General features: G+C 40.3%; 1 protein-coding gene across 2 annotated transcripts in view; it reads right to left on the bottom strand.

Moving 5' to 3' along the window:
* The window catches only part of GOLGA4 (golgin A4), an 82,275-nt gene that overhangs the window by 19,977 nt on the left and 44,938 nt on the right, over window positions 1–17,360 (bottom strand). Inside the window, exons 13-19 of one of the 2 annotated variants that reach the window (XM_006890598.1) lie at window positions 10,181–14,385; window positions 8,915–9,036; window positions 8,386–8,516; window positions 4,748–4,855; window positions 2,438–2,458; window positions 2,201–2,269; window positions 1,600–1,675 (exon numbers count right to left, since the gene is read on the bottom strand). In XM_006890598.1, the coding sequence (XP_006890660.1) occupies window positions 1,600–1,675; window positions 2,201–2,269; window positions 2,438–2,458; window positions 4,748–4,855; window positions 8,386–8,516; window positions 8,915–9,036; window positions 10,181–14,385 (4,732 nt within the window). The remainder of the gene's footprint in view (window positions 1–1,599; window positions 1,676–2,200; window positions 2,270–2,437; window positions 2,459–4,747; window positions 4,856–8,385; window positions 8,517–8,914; window positions 9,037–10,180; window positions 14,386–17,360) is intronic. The other variant, XM_006890597.1, reaches the window with a different exon arrangement.

The following is a 17,360-nucleotide window of genomic DNA, read 5'->3' on the forward strand; positions in this document are numbered from 1 at the left end:
AAAAAACTATGAGCACAAGTGGTGAATGACAAAAAGCACAAGAGAATTATTAGCACACACTCAGAGGAAAAAGCAAAACATCAAAACCCAGAAAGAAAGTATGAGAGGAAGGAAAAATTTCCTCCTGTGAAAGCGGACACGTTTTGTTTCGTAACAAGTATGGCTGGTATTCAGATGTTCATTTCACCCTCACTCTATAAACAGCAGCCTAGCTAAGGGACTGGTGTGTATATATGAAATCAGGCTGCTGGGAGAGCTAAAGAAACGGATACACAAAATCTGCTTAAAACATGTTAGCTAGGAAATAAACTATACATACAGGCTTATTTTAATTTTAATTTCATTTCAATTTAACATTGGGGAAGTAGGGAAGGAAATGATGCAGGAAATCCTTAGGTTGAAGCTAACAGAAAGAATCTGTGCTATTCTGCGCTGGTGGGCCCTGACCAAGCACAATGACTCGCGGGGAATATCAGTGGATGCAGCTGTAGGAAATGGCCCGAGTAGCAGGTCTTCTTTGCAGTGTGATATGGGAAACCTCCAGGTTGGTATTCTCTTCTTTTTTAATGAGAGGTTTGGAAAGAATTCCAAGCAATCTCTTTATTATTATAATTAGATTTTCTATAGATCTTAAATTGTTTCTTAGAATAAGTAAGAGCTTTTAAAAACACAAAATCAGGCTGAATGGCTTTGACTGATGCCCTAGGGAAGCCCATGAGAAAGCAAGCAGCACTATAAAACACTTAATGAAATAAAAGGACTCTTAATGCAACGAGGTGGTGAACTCAACTCGTCTTTTAAGTGGCATTATGTTCTTTCAATCAAGATAAAAATAGTTTCATTCATTTCTCTCTACCCTGAATAAATGAATTGCATGATATTTCTTCTTAAATCCTTGACTTACTATTCATAACTTCATAGACAAACTAGCACAGAATGTTGGCCTTGAACCTTATGTTCTTTTAACAACTATGCATATATATGGGTTCAAAGCAACAACAGCTCCAAAGACTAGAGTGGAGGCAGTGAGTTTCTGTTAATAAAAGAGGAATAACTCAGAGAAGGAGAATGGTTGTATAACTCAAGGAATGAAATTAGTATCACTGTGTATATTAGTAACAGTAACAAAAAGTCAACATAAATTGGTTTTAAATAAATTAGCCATTACAGCAATACTGTAATACTAAAAAATCAGAAAACATCATAAACATACATTATCTCCATGTGTGTCAGAATGCATACCCAAGATTACATAAGCACATGTGCGTATATACAAAAAGGAACCTGGTAAATACATACAAACTGCTGACTGCATCCACGTGGAGAATGGACAAAAGACGTGAGAATGTGCAGTTCTCAGCCACAACAGCTCTGCTGGCTTCATTTTTTTACATTTATTGAAAATACGTATTGTATACTTTGCTTTAGATTAATAACATTCTTTCACCAAAATTCATTGTTCTTGTTCACGGCAAAGGAGGTTAAAACATATTCCTTTTTAAAAATGTAGGTTAACAAAAAGGGTTAGCAAGGAAAAAGAAAATGATTCAAATATCCACTAAGAGATGACCACAAACACCTTGAGAAAAAAGCGCTTACCTCTATAAGGTGTCCCCACAGCTGTTGCATAGACATTCTTCTCATATTTCTTTAAACGGTCTTGTAAATTGTGGATCTGAAAAAAAAACCCACCCCAAATATTCAAGCAACGTTACAAGATTCATATGGAAACCACATGCAGGGAAGAAAGAGTGTCGCAGGCACGGGTGCTGTCAATGCCTGTGACGGAGCAGTGGAGAACAAGACGAATGCACGTCGTGTCTCGGCTTTGACCCCCAAAGCACAAGCAGGCAAAGTGTGTGTGTGTGTGTGTAATTGGAAATCACATTTAAAAATGTGTGGAAAGAACACTGTCAAGAGAAGGACACCCACAAAACGGGAGACTGTATCTGTAAATGCCATATTTTGAAAAGGGTCAAGTATCCAAACATATAAAGAGCTCTTAAAACTTAACCACGAAAAGGCCAACAATCCAATTAAAAAGCAGGCAATCAGACTTGACTCGCTACCCCAAAGAAGACACACAAATGAACAACAAGCATATGGAAAGATGTCACCAAGAGTCATTATGAAAGTCAAACCTACAGCCATGGATCAAGAAGTGGAGATATCCTCTACTCTCTTTGGATTTGAAATGTACCTGTTCTTTGAACTCCTGCTCTTTCAACTTCGAGTCACTGATAAGAGTAGTCTTCTGTGCTAATTGTGTCTGAAAGAAAAAAAAAGGTCAGATCTAAAATGTACCTGGGTTTCGTCACAGCCTAGACGCATCTGTTCTGCTTGGGCATTTTTTGTTTGTTGGAAGAGTCAATTTATATTTAAGTTAAAACACAGAATACTCTATCTTCAATCAAATTAAGTAAAGAACCAGTCTTACCTGGAGTTCCATAATCGTTACCTGCAAATGAGGTAAGAGAAAATCAGTGTCTAGAGTAAAACCCACCAGTAAACAAATAATAAAGTGGAGTGATATGAAATCACAAAGAAGAAGTCACAGTTATAGTTGTAAGGGAAATGGCCAAACTTGCAATAAGGTACACAATTTCATAGTCTAATAGCACATAAAAATGGGTGAAGGAAAAGAAAAATACTAAAAGATTTTCAACAAACTTCCAACAATGAGTACCACTTGGGAAGAGGAAGTCAAGGAAATTTTCATGGTTTTGTCTTTATTATCTGACTCTTCAAGAAGAAGAATATATCTGTGCATTATTTGTGCTTAACTTCTGAAAATTAAACATATTAACATCTATGTAAAGCATGTGTTCCTTTTAAGAATTTCTAAAGTTCTATTTCGAGGACTCCACATTGAGCTATAATCACATATTCTTGTTCACGGAACCCAACAGATACGCAGTTCAAGGTATTCTAGGTGTATCAAAAGACGTTCAAGAAGAAGGGAACAGAAATTTATGAAGAATAAAATATGCAATTATTTCTTAGAATACAAATAAAAACTAAGGTTAATGTCCCTACTTTCTTATGATGTAGTTAAGCAAAAGGGTTCAGAAAATATACTGAATTTTTATTTTATGTTTCAAATACTGTACAGCATCCTGATATAGGCCAAAATGCCATTGTATGCAATATTCATATTTATTTGGATACTAAAGAATAGTTTGGACAGTAAATGAAATGTATTCTCATTAAGCTCAATGCTGTCAAGTTGATTCCAACTCACAGAGCCCTGGTGGCACAGTGGTTAAAAGCTCAGCTGATAACTGAATGGTCAGCAGTTCAAACACACAGCCACACAATGGGAGAATGAAACGGCAGTCTACGTCCATAAAGGATCACAGGCTTTAAAACCCGGTAGAGCTGCTCCACTATGTCCTTCAGGGCTGCTATGAGTTGGCACTTTTCTCACAGAAAGCAAGACTTAATAGCAGTTTATTCAAGACATCACCAAATTAATACCCATTTTCAAAATAATTCATATCGCTTTAATGCTCACAAATGAGGGATATGTATGAAATGACACACAAGTGATTTATACGATTGGTAATCAAGAAAGTTGCTATTGAATAACTGTCCTTCTGTGATGAACCCTCTAAAATGACACTTAAGGAGCTCTGGTGGCCTAGTGGTTAAGAAGCTGTGCTGCAATCCCAAAGGCACACAGTTCAAATCCACCAGCAGCTCCACGGGAGAAGGAGGAATAGTCTCCGCCCATGTGATCTGCTGCTCTGAAAACCCACTCAAGTGTCGGCAACAAGTCAGTTCCGACTTGACAGCATAGTTACTAGAGTAACTCTTGAGGATGAAGCCAAGAGCAGGACCCGCCAACCCTGAGATTTCCATGACAGTGCTAGGAAGAAACTAGACTGCGGGAATATAAACATCTGAGGAAGCAGATGGTAAAACGCCAGCTGGAACACTGGATCCATGTCTAGAAGAGGAAGCCATGGGGCCCAGAGTCAATTAGACATGAAGACTGGGATTATAAAAACTCCTCGACATGTAGCATTAATCCACTTCATTCAACCCAATGCTCTAAAATTACTACAATACAACTGCATTTGGTACATTAACCAAGCAGAAAGGTAGTGAGTTATGGTTTTCTTTATGATAAAACACCATTAAGTCAGAGAAGGGAGATGTGGTGGAGCAGTCCATGGGGAGTGGAGCAGGTAACACAAACGTGGAACAAATCCACCAGTGGCTCCTCGGGAAAAAGATGGGCCACTGCTTCCCATGCAATTTCCAGTCTCTGAAAACCTCCTAGAGGGTCATTTTTTAAGTTGGTTCCAACTCATTGGTAATGAGTTGAGAGGGTTATAGAGTAATGTGTCCTAAAATAGAATTTAAAATGTACACGAATATTTAAGACAAAAGAGAAAATTCTAAAACTACACTTGCTAGGGAGCCCTTCTGACTATGCCTTCATACTGTGAGGTTCCCGCTTCTCTGCTCGTCTGTGGAGAGGACTGAGAAGAAATGGTCCAACATGAAATGTCCGGGCGGTGAGGTCTTCAGACTAGGTTTGATCTCTCCCTGCAATATTTATTTCGACTATTTAATGTCTTAACATCTTTGAACCTTAAGCTCAATGTCTATAAGATAAAAGCATGAACCTCTCTATTGCAGGGTTTTTCCTAGGATTAAAAGACGCATGCTAGCAGATGAGTCAAATCATGAAAATGAGTGTTTCTAAGAAACATATGATTCAAACTCCAGGTCCTCTCACGTTATCCTCGCCAGGGCTCTCCTGCTGCCTTTGCTGATGCGCCTTCTGCAGTTCCTCAAGCTGAGTCTGTAAGTCCAGAACTTTCGCAGTCATTTCTTCTTCACGGGCCTTTAAATTAAAGGCAGAAAGGTAACATGTTAATAAACACTTATAAAACAATACCGCAGAAAGGTACAATACTGCAACATGGTACAGATAAAACTACCTCTACCGGAGAAATAAGAGCGGTAAGCTTTTATTGCTTTAATTTTAATTCAGTATTGTGCTCTAGAAACTTTCATTCCACAATTTTATCCTTTTTTTTAATGTTGTACACTACTCCTAGGATTTCGCTTCTCCCACACTTACTCTTTCTGGCCCGCCCTACGGAACTAATCACACCATTTCTTTCCCTTCAAAATAAGGTTCCAGGCTTAAGCAGCCATTAGATATACACTACTGTCATAATAAAAGCGGATGGTGCACCGCCTGCATTTAAGGACTGATCTTTTTTATTCTGAAATTTCATTTCCAAAACTATTCATCACTAAATATAAATAATACAAATTGTCAAACCAGTTGGCAATTTCTCGATTAAGGGAAAACAGAAATCCTTTGTGTCCACTTGGAGCTGTGTAAACCAGTGGAAGGCTCTTAGCCCGGGTTCAGCAAACCCGCAGCTCTCCTGAACATCCGGCACTATGCACTGCATTCAATAGCCACTATACTTTCTCCACTTGCCTTGAACTTCAGGAAAACAGACAAGAATGCATTAGAAAATGCAGCGTGTGAATTATTGGCCTAGTTATTCCACTTATAAAATCTGGCGCACGCGGTGTTGTCTGGACTTCCCTGGCGACACGCCACTGCTCACCCATAGAGTCTCAGCCCTTTGTCTTGGGAACTTCCATGATTTATTACACAGTGCCATTCAGACTCCTGAATTTCGCAATAATCTTTGCCAAAAGGAACATTTGGAATTGGAATTATTGATCAAATCTCAGTAGAGTGCTTGCTGAATAAGAGACTTAAGAGGAAAAATGACCACAAACCGGTTATGGACCCCGACCTGCCTGACCACAATCTGTAATATCTGAATATCCACAGATATTTTACATATAAAATGTGTATTTAAAAAAATGTGTATTTTTAATATTACATATAATACATATGTATGATATATAAAAATTAGGTATAAAAATACAATTCTTTTAAAAGTATATATGATTACACAACAACATAGTATATAGAATACACATATATATACATAAAGGGAGCTCTGGTGGCCTAGTGGTAAGGGAGTGTGCATTCCCAACCCAAGGCAGGCGGTTTGAATCCACAGGAGAGAGAGGGCCAATCTCTTCCCTTGTGATTTACGGCCCCTGAAAACCAACTGGAGGGCCAGCTATGTGAGTTGGTTCTGACTCAGTGGCATGATATATAAATAGGTACAAATATCTTAATAATTTTATAATGATTCCATGTTGAAATGATATTTTGGATATATACATTAAGGAAAAGGTATTAAAATTTACGTTCTCCTAGATAAAATAATACTAGACATACTTGGCATCCACTTCCTAAACAACACACCTCCGGAAACTCTATGAACTTTGATAAATGTCAATAGTTATCAAAAGGCGTCAGGCCCTTTGTTCATATGGTCACTATGAGTTGTGCTCGACTCGAAGGCAATCAACAACACTACTAGAATAAAATAATAAAAATTCAAATACTAAATAAAATACTACTCATAAATTCTACTAGAATTTTTAAAATTACTTAAGTGGCTCACATTTGCGTCACTATTATGCAGCTTTGGGAAAATTAGCTGTACTAAACTTGAAGAGGCCTGGCGGTTTAGTGTATCATGAATTGGGCTCCTAAACAAAAATCTGAATCCATCAGCTCCTCCGCGGGAGAAGCAGGTTGGCTCCTTCCCTCAGAAATCTGATGCAGGGCTGTTAAGAGCTTGAATAAACTCCATGGCAGAGGGCGTGAGTGTGAGCAAACTTTGCTTCCCTTGTTAAAGGTGGGCCTACATCAGCTCTGACGTAGCTTCCAATTACAGTATTCTGATAAAGGAAATAAAACATTTATTAATAACTTGGGACATATATACCCAGAGGCACTGCAGTGGGATGGCCAGAGTCAGTTTTGACTCCATCATATTTCTGAAGCTGCAAATCTTTATGGGAGGAAATTTCTTCTCCAAGGACTAACTGGTAGACTGGAACTGCTGAACCCTGGTTGGCACATAGTACGTTAATACAGTGTGCCAACAGCACTCCTAGAACACATACACGATATGTAAACACAAGAAACAGAAACTAAAAACTAAAACTGCTATAAAACGGATGAGTTCTTAGGGAGTCATGTGATCATAAAGAGGCTTGATAATGACATGACACCTTATCAATACCATTTTGTCAGATTCGTCAGAAATTAAGTTCTTTGAAAATTAATCATCCAGTTTTGCTCTTTTGTTTTCAGAGAAGTCCTTCTCTGTATTACCAACTGCTATACTTTTCTATTCAATACAGCATATATGGTTTAGAATGTTCTAATATTTTTGCAGAGTTTGAAATAATTTAAATATGCTTTTATAATAAATTAATAAAGAAATGACATAAATTTTAAAAAAGAAATAGAAACGGATATAAATTTCATTAAAATTATTTACATTTTCCTTTTCATAATGAAGAATGAAGACTCCAAACTTATACAAAGGATGGAGGCTGCTTAAGTACCACCAAACACCTCACTGGACATGCAAGCTAAATGGCCTATGAATGTGTTTGATGCTTCTGGTCTATTTCCTAGTTCATGCCACAGTGCCTGGTGTCTCACACGTCTTTTGAAAGGATACATTTGTAGGCATGTGTGGACACATGCCTGATGTCCAGGGCATAGCAATTGGTTTTTATGAACTAGAGCAATAGAGGAAGAAGAGTCAGAAAATAAAGAAGGAAACAGAAATGGGGGAAGTGGAATTGGCTCCAGGAACAACTACTTTCTCTCCACAAGGCTAGAGGGCTGCACAAAATCTGGCTACCACTGCTGGATGATCTGATCAAAGATTCTGTAAAAGAATCCTGATCAAACAAGGGAACAGGCAGAACAGAATCTTAAATCTCAAATATTCGAACTTTTTGGAGCCATAAAAGCTGATGAACACCTGAATAGAAATCTTGTTGTTAAGTGCCGTCGAGTTGCAGATGACTCACAGCGACCCTATGAATGAAAACACCTGAACAGTTGCATAACTTTCATCCTCTCTCCAAGTTCATAGGGAACCGAAGGCAAGCTATTTTGGAAGTGGATGCCACTCCTGCTTCCAAGCTTGTTTTTATCGAGGAGCTCCACCAAACGCTGTCCAATATAGGTAACCATTATCACATGTGACACATCAGTGTTCAGCATCACAGCAACCACAAGTTACCTCCATACAGCAAACAGACAGACCAGTGCTGCACCACTTAGAAGAATGTTTGACCAAAAATAATTAAAACCAGGCGTGAGGGCCACACATTAAAATCACCCACCTTTGGCTTGGTAGCATCATTTTCCACTCACTAGGCTAACAGAGCTCGCTCTATTACCACTAAGCTTAAAAAAAAAACCCCAAACAACAAAACCCCAGGAAGGAGATAAGGTACATCGAGGATTTCTTCGTATCTTTTGGCTGTTCTTCTCAGGTCGTCTTCTTTCTCGGCAATCCTTCTGTGTAACTGACTTGTCTCTTCCTGATGGTTCTCCAGCAGTTCCGCCTCCACCTCCTGGGCCTTACCTAAGAAGAGTGCAAATGCACACACATGAGTGAACATGCAGACAAGCATCAACTGTACCTTAACTTCCGCGCCAACTCCACATTAACTTCTCTAAAAGTCCATGTGATACCAGCATCCTGAGGCCATTGGGGGTCAAGCCATCCTCACTGAGCAGAAGTCTCTACAAGGTAACTCACTGATGTGTACAGTTTCTTGAACTTGCTTTTCCCTTTGAGGTGAGTCATCGGCAGGCAGCACAAGCTCTCACAAGAGAAATTTCTTAAGAGCAAGTAATCGTCTTTCCCTCTGAGCTTAATTACTTTGCGCACTGAGCACAAGCGTGAAAAGAGTAAGTTGACATTCTAAGCAGGCCCTGCTGATCCCACTTGTTCTTTACTCATTTTAAACGCTTACTCACTGATGGTTTCTTTGATGGTGGCTTCCAGCTCCTGCTCCTTCTGGGCGAGCTGTGTATTAAACTCTCTCATCAGCTGTTTTAACTTAGAATTATGTTTCAACTCGAGATCTTCTTGCTCCTGTCTGAGTAGCAGAAATGGAGAGTTAAGTGTTGCCAGACAAATGTCAAGACGCAAACAGGGAGTTCGTCTTCAAAACAGTCAATGCAGTTTGAATTCTGGGGGCGTTGGTGTGCAATGTGCTGGAAAGTGAACTGTAAGGCTGGTGGTTCAACTAGCTGCTTCCCAGGAGAAAGATGGTCACTGGCCTCCTGGTCAGATTTCTACTCTGCAAGCCTGATGGAGGGTCGCTGTCAGCTGGAATGGATTCAACAACAGTGGAATTTCTAGTATTAAAACCATTTTAAGGGCATTTATGTGTGCACTGGAAACAGAAACTGTATCAACTGCAATTCTTTCTAGGCAGTGGATTTGGAGATTGGTGGACTTTTCCACTTTAAACTTTCCACTCTACGCATCTATTAGTACCACTAACCATGGTCAGGGAATAACATTTTCTATTGGGTAAAATTGAGCAAACAGTGCTTAAAACAAACCTATTGCAACCCATGTTTATTAATACTTTGTTCACAATAGCAAAGAGCCGGGAACAACCCAAGTGCCCATCAACAAACGAATGGATAGAGCAGCTCTGGTATATTCACACAATGGAATACTACGCGGAATTGAAAAACAAGGAACTCTTGAAATATTATTCAAAATGGGGGACCCTGGAGGACATTATGCTGAGTGAAATATCTCAGTCACAAAAGGACAAATATTGCATAGGGCCACTGTTGTAAAACGGGACTGACATCAGGGTTGAGGAAAGACAGAAAAAGAGGGGAGGAATGATGTATACTGCATTGAAACAAATGCAGAAGAGAACTGTTTAAAAGGGACATACGAATGGGTATTCTCGTCATTACAAAAGTCTAGAGTGAAGGCTGCATAGTGGGGTGGACTTGGGAGGAGGGACTGTTTAACAATGAAAGAGTTTTTTTTTTTTTTTTTCAAGAAGAATGAATTGCAGGGAGGGGATGGGCAGGGAGAAAAGTGCAACAATGAATGACTGGAAACCCTAAGTGTGTAAACTTTCATTAAAATTAATAAAAAACAAATAAAAAAACCCAAACCTACTGAGGAAGGGGGAGAAGGAGGAGGGTGCAAGTGCTTCATTTCATTGAAAAGGATCTCCTTAAAAATATTCCCGCTGAAAGACAACTTACTTGATTTTCTCTTGCATTTCCTGTTCGCACTCTTTCTTTACAATCTCCAGCTCCTGCTGATGCTCCTTCCGCAGCATCCGAAGGTCCTTCTGCAATTTCGTGACCTCCTTGCCCAGTCTCTGCTTCTCCTTCTCAGCCCCTGCTAACTTCAATTCCAGGTCGTGGTGCTGGGCCTCCGTCTTGAGCAATTCGGGCGGGACGTCGTCTGCTTCTGACTTGTTTGCCACACTTTCCTCCAGAACGCCTGTGGGATTCTTGATTCCACCCGCCTGCTGCTGTAAGGCCTGTAATTTGTTGTATTTTGAGGTCAGCGCTTGCATCTCAGCTCGATGGACCTCCTGCTCTCTCACTAGGCAGGACTCCAGCTCTTGCAGCTTCTGCTCCAGCACCTGACAGGCCAGTTCCTTCTCCCGGAGACCCTGCTGGACATCGCCAACCTCATTTTCCAATCTGTGCTTTGCCTCCATGGATTTTTCCTCATCTCCTTCCACAGGCTGGGATTCTATCAAGGAACAGTTCCTGGTTTTTGTTTCAAGTTCTTCCTTAAGCTGCTCTATCAGAGCTTTATCTTCATGTTGCTGCTTTTCAGCCTGTTCTAGTTTTATTAAGAGCTCCTGGTGTTTGCACTGCATTTCAGAATGAGAAGACACAGCTTCTTGTTTTTCCTGCTCTAGCTTCTCTAACAGTTTTTCTTTTTCAGAGAAATTCCTTTGTAAAACGCTCCTTTTCTCTTCATCCACTTCTTGCGTGGCACAGACTGCCACGTTCTGGGCTAAGGTGCGTACAAGTGGGGTTTCAGATTGCGAACTTTCTATTGAGTTGAGTTTTTCTTCCAAAATGAGAACTTCCTTCTCTCTTTGCTGCAATTTGGCACTAAGCTCACTTAGGCGGCTCTCAGTGTCCTTTTTATATTGCTGCTCTTTGTGTTCCATTTGAGATAACAACTGTTTCTTAATGGCAGCTATTTTCTGTTCAGCTTTTTTCTTCAGTTCTCCCAGCTTGGAAGCACTTTCCAATTCCAGTCTCTCCCCCAGTGCCTTTAATTCCTCTTCTTTGCTTTTCAAACTGGAATTCACACGCTCTAAATCTTTATTCTTAGTCTCGAGCTCGGATTTCATGGAAGACACTTGCTTTTCAAGTCTTGAGACCTTCTCTTCCGCTTCTAGAACCCTGTTGTCTTTCTCTTCCCCTAACTCTTGAATGTGCTGAAGTTTCTGAAACAACTCCTTCTGTTCAATATCCTTCTGCTGATTGGAATTTTTAAGGACTTCATTTAAGGATTCCATTTCGACTGTTTTCTGAGTAAGAAGTTCCTCTAACTCCACAATTCTTGCCGTTTGAGTTTTTAACTCAGTCTCTAGATTGTACTTCTTTTTCTCCATCTGACTCTTCTTGTCTTCCATTTCCCCCTTTAAACATTCAAATCTTTTATTTTGCTGGGCAAGATTCTCCTTTAGTACATTTATCTGCTCGTCCTTTTCACTCGCCTCTCTGGTTTTTAATTCCAGCTGCATCTGTAGCTCTTTAGTAACATTCTGGTTCTGTGTGAGTTTCGACTGTGTCTTCTTCTTCCATTCTGAGAATTTGGTGGAGGAGTTATCTACCTGTTCAAGAGCAGACAGCTTCTCTTTACTCAAAGTCTCAACCTTCACAGATAAATCCTGCACCTGTTCCAGCAATCTTCTTTGTTCCTCTTTGTACTGCTTACTCAGTGAGGAAATGGCTGCTTCTTGTTCTGTCAGGCTTATACTGTTCTGCAGCTGGTCGTTCACATCGGATAGCTGCTTATTAAGGTTGTTGATCTCCGATTTTTTTTCTTTCAGCTCTTCCTTCATCAGCGTGACAGCATTGATGTTTTCGGACAACTCTTTCCTCAGTTGTGTGATACAAGACTCCTTTTCAGAGGCGGCCTGTTGCTGATTGCCACCTTCCTTCTGCAAGGCCTCTTTTTCTGTTACAAGTCCCTCAATATCAGCCTTCAGGCTCTGAATCTGGTTTTCTTTTTCTTCTAAGTGATGAGTAGCCTGTTGACAAGAACTCTTAAGCGCATTCTGCTCTTCTGTTAACTGTCTAAGTTGTGCTTCCAATTCAGACACCCTGCAAGATTGAACTACTAGAGATTCCTTAACTTTACTTGTATGTTGTTGAAAACGGGAAATTTTTGAGAGGATAACATTGATTTTGCTGTTACTAATGCTCACGAGCTCATCTGTTTTAGCATGCAATAAGGCTTCTGTCTTCTTACAGTAACTATTTAGCTGTACTGCCAGTTCCTCGGACAGTCTCTTGAACTCCAAGCTTTTGTCTTCTAGGCTTTTCTTACTTTCTTCATGCAGAGATTTCAAGCTCTGCAATTCCTCAGCCGTGGCCTTCAACTTCTCAGTCAACTCAGAAGCCTTAAGCTTATCTTGTTCTGCCAGTGTCTTGAATTCAACGAGTTGCTCTTGAAGACAAGTCTTTTCCTTCAGAGAATGGTTCAGGTCAACCTCCAGCTTTTCAACTTGGGCTTTCAGGCTACTTTGACTTTGTGAGAGAGAATTCAAATGAGCAGACTTCTGTTTTAACTCTTCCTGTAATTCACTTACCACTATCGCCTGCTTACTTCCTTCTTCCCTGAGCCAGGCTATTTCCTTGTTGGCCTCTTCTTTTTCACACCCAAGCAAGAGGATCTTTTGTTTGAGTTCTGCCACCTCTTCTTCTTTTCCCTGTAACTGAATTTCCAGTTTCTCCTGAAGTTCTTCAGCTTGCTGATTGAGTTTCTGTTCCCAGGTTAAGGTGACATCACTGAGTTCTCGCTGGTGCGCCGCAGTAAGGCTTTCGATTTGCTCCTTCTGGTTCGTTTCCAGTCTCGACACGGCGTCACTGATTCCAGTCGAGTTAGCCTGTGCCATTTCCAGTATTTTGGCATTGAACTGTTTCTCCTTCTGACTAAGCTCGAGAAGAGTATTTTCAAGCTCTTTTTTAAGTTTGGCTTCCTGATCCAACAATTTCTTCTTTAGTGTTTCTTGCATCTCCTTTGCTTTCTGCTTAACTTTTTCCATCTTTTTTTCTTGGTTTTTAAGTTTGGTTTCATAGTTCTCACGCAAAACCCGAATGCTGTCCTCCTTGGCTGATAATTCCTGTGTCAGCATCTCCATTTCTTTGCTCTGTCCATCTCTCATTTGGGAAATGACACTTTCCTTCTCCATCAGGATTTGCTTTGTCTGTTCCCGCTCAGTGTCACAATCTTTAAGGTTAGCCTCGTAGAGCTGGGTCATGGACTTGACTTTCTGTTCCATTTCGCTGTTCTGGTTTTCAAGTTGTTGCAGTAAGTCCTGCACCTGGATTTTATGAGCGTCTAACTCAGTACTAACATCCTTCTTTTGTGTTTCAACTTCAGCAACCTGTTTGGTAAGAAGAAGTCTTTCTGTTTCTAAATCCAAAACCTTTTTCTGCAGCTGAGTTAACTGCTCCTCATATGCCTCTGCCTGCTCGTGTGAGGTCCTCTGGTTCGACTGGAAAAGATCCAGCTTCGCAGAGGCCTGCTGGAGCTCAGCTTCAGCCCTCTTCAGGTCGGCCTCCAAGTGATCCACATGGGCCTGCTGCTCTTTCAAATGCTGCTCTTTTTCCTTTAGAAGAAGCCCAAGTTGATTAATTTCCTCTTTTAAAGCTTTCTCAGTTCTCTGGATTGATATGTCTTTTTCTTTAATGATGCTGTCAACTTGTTGCTGGTGATGATTTCTCTGTTTGTCCAGTTTGGACTCTAAGTCCTGCTTCATTGTATCTGCCTGATCCTTTAGTACAGAGACTTCTTCTTCTAGCTGGTGACGGGCTTTCAACACATCAGCCAGTTCAGAAGATAAGGATTCCAGTTCTGTTTGTTTCACATCAAGCTTTTCTAAAGTCTTTTCATTCATCTCTTCTATGTGGGCCTGGAAGAGGCTCTCTTTGTCTTTCAACAATGTTTCCTTTTCTTGTTCATACTTTTCCCTAAGTTTTTCCATTTCTGTTTGATGCTCCTGCTTTAGGGCTTGCAGTTTTTCACTCCAAAGGTTTTCCTGCTGCTGCTGCTGACTTTCCAGTTCTGCCTTGTGTTTCTCAACCATGACTGTGATTTCTTTATTGTGCTTATTTTTTTCAGCTTCCAAATGGACAGCTAAATCTTCTGATTGATTTTTGCCTTCTTGTAAGCTTTTTTCCAAAGAACTCTCCAATTCAAGAATTCTCTGTTAATAAAAAAAACAAATATATTACTATTAAAGTACGTACTTGTTTATTAGCAATGATATGACACAATGTCTACCACCTTTAAAGATTAAAATTCAGACAACTAACTGTATGTAGCACACTGAACATGAGCAAGGACGAAAATTCTTTTGTGTTAGAAGTTACGAAGGAATCACACAGCAATGGAATGAAAGGTACCCAACTTGTAATTTCATTGTTTCCACATATTTGGACCATTATTTCAATTAACACAATTTTATGAATATTCTACATGGACAGTCAAAAAGAAAGGAATCATCAACTAAGTAATACTAACTGTTGGTTGTGTGTCACCAATGTGCTTCCAACTCATATAGATCTTACATAACTGAATAACACTACCTCACAGTTTTCCATGATGCTAAACTTATACTAGTCTTTGCTTCCTTAGAATCACTGGTGGGTTTAAACTGTCAGTCTTTTCATTGGCAGATGCACACCTCGCCAGTGTACCACTTGGGCTCCTTTAATATTGGTGGGAAGAATTTTTTTTTTTAAAAAAAGCCTACAATAGTATTCCATTGCTTTCATAATTTTGGAAGGGAAGGGGAAAAAAAGCATCTGATTTCCCTCACCTCTAAAATTATTACTTTGAAGACTTTTTTTACAGAAGGAAAACATTTTAATCACATTTAACCAAAGATTCCTATCAGTTCACAAAATATTAATCCTGACTCTGAAAGCCGAAATGTTAAGTCAGGCAGGGCCATTAAATGTTGAAGCTGGAAGGACTGTGGGTCAGTGAAAAGATGACTAGTTTCCTAGGGGCCAAGGGAGAGGCACGAGGGACGAATAAACGGAGCCGGGGCGCTTCCAGAGCTGTGAGACTATTTCACACAACACCACAGTGCTGGATCCATGGCACTGTTCACACCCAGAGGATCTGGCAACACAAAAAGTCAACCCAAATGGGAGTGACTACGAAACACAGTGTGAAAGAAGAATAGTAGGAAACACCATGTATACGAACCTTGTAAGTAAACCAATATAAAATTTTTTTTAAAAGTAAGCCCTAATGTAAATGATGGGTTTTTGTCAGTCACTGTATCTATATTGGTTCTTCAGTGATAGCAAATGCACCTCAGGAATGCAAAATATTAACAGCAGAAATGATGTGCAGCTAAGCAGGAGTATAGGAAAGCTCTCTACTCTTTCTGCAAAACTTTCCTGTAAACGTAAAGCTGCTTTAAAGAGTCAAGTTTTAAAATACAGTAAGTGGAAGTCCTGGAAATTACCACTCCCAATCTCTTCATGTGACAAGTGAAGAATCAGTAATTTAGGAAGCCAGCAAATAGGTAAACCAGGCCTTCTAAGCACGACTTGCCTTTTACCACTTCCACCTTTTGTAATTTAGAAATAGGAAAATAAAGCAGAGTTTAGAAACATTAATATGCATGACTGTTAACTTTGGGCAAAAAAGATTTTAAAAAAGCTCAACTAGTAGAAGCTGTATGACTGATATATTACAATAACAACAAACAAAAAAACAAAGTTTTAACTGCTGAGGTTGCTCACAACCACAGACTCCATGGGACTTAGTCTGCTGATTTGGACAGTCGAGGGCCTGGCTGTAAGGGACATCCTGCTAATTCGGCAAAGAGCAAGTTTAGCGCTTCTGTCCTGGTTCCTAGTTTGCTGAGCAACCCTGGGGTCTAAAAGCTTGCGACCAGCCATCCAAGGCACAGCTGGTATCTTTACACCCACAGCAACAGAGGAAGGAGCCTCAGGAACAGAAAGAGGCCACTGTATGTGCTAGGAATTGCCTCTGTGAACCACTGCCGCCTTCGCCGCTAGATCAAAAGAACTGAATGGTGCCCCACAACTATTACTGAACATTCTGATTAAACTACCTCACAGAAGAGTCCCAATCACAAAGGAGGGAAAGAAGAACAAATTTCCAATTTTCATAGACTCCATACTTTCCGGACCCAAGATGGTTGGACAAATTCTTAAAACGATTGTCCTGAGATAATCTTTAACTCCGAACCAAAAATATCTCCTGAAGTCATCTTAACAAACTTGTCAAATAAAAGGCTACCTTGAGCATTTTTAGACTCTTTGAAGAATTCTCTACATGGGATCAAACTGATAGCAGTAACGTGAAGCTTTAGATGACAGCTTGTTAATGTGAGAGGTACAACTCAGAAAAGGAGGCCAAGAATGACCACATAACCTGAAAACTGTAATGGTACATGCAGAAATTGCTGGATTAGTATATACATATTTTTTAACAATAGTTTTGTAACATTTCATTTTTATTTCTTTTAATCATCCTGTTGTTGTTGTGTGCTGTAGAGTCGGAACTGCCCCAAAGCTGACCCTCTGACGGGCAGCAATTGCACGGGAGGAGACCGCCCATCCCTCTCCCACAGGGTAACCGGTGGCCCCGGACCACACGCCCCCAGGACTGCAGCACAGCTTCCCCCACCAGGCCACCAGAGCTCCGGATTAGTATATATTTTATTGTGTCTATATCTCAACAACTAAAAAAAAAAGGTTTCAATAACATCAGTAGGTTTATTCAAAACAGAAATTGATCACAAATACTGCTGATTGGCAAAGACAGAGAGAGCCTTAAAATGTGCACACTGAGTCACATGCCTAGATATATTCAGAAGAAGACAATGTTTCCTATCCAAATATTGGAAAACAATTAAATGTAGGCATTAATACAGATAAAATGAATTATTAGCAGACACAGAATTATGTTTAAGACATGGCACGATATGAGGCGGGGCAGGAAGGAAAGCATCACCGTGCGGCCCCCGCCACCGTGCAGCCGAGGAGCGAGGCCCCTCCTGGGAGGTGAGGCGCGTGCAGTGGCTTGGGGATGCCGCAGGGGACTACTGAATGGAAGCACAGCCAGTGTCTCACATACTTTGGGCACAGTATCATCAGGAAGTGAAAGAAAGACATCATGCTCAGTAAAGTCGGG

This window comes from Elephantulus edwardii, unplaced genomic scaffold (assembly GCF_000299155.1).
Source record: "Elephantulus edwardii isolate Elephantulus edwardi_28Jun2011 unplaced genomic scaffold, EleEdw1.0 scaffold00091, whole genome shotgun sequence".
Classification (NCBI taxonomy): domain Eukaryota; kingdom Metazoa; phylum Chordata; class Mammalia; order Macroscelidea; family Macroscelididae; genus Elephantulus; species Elephantulus edwardii.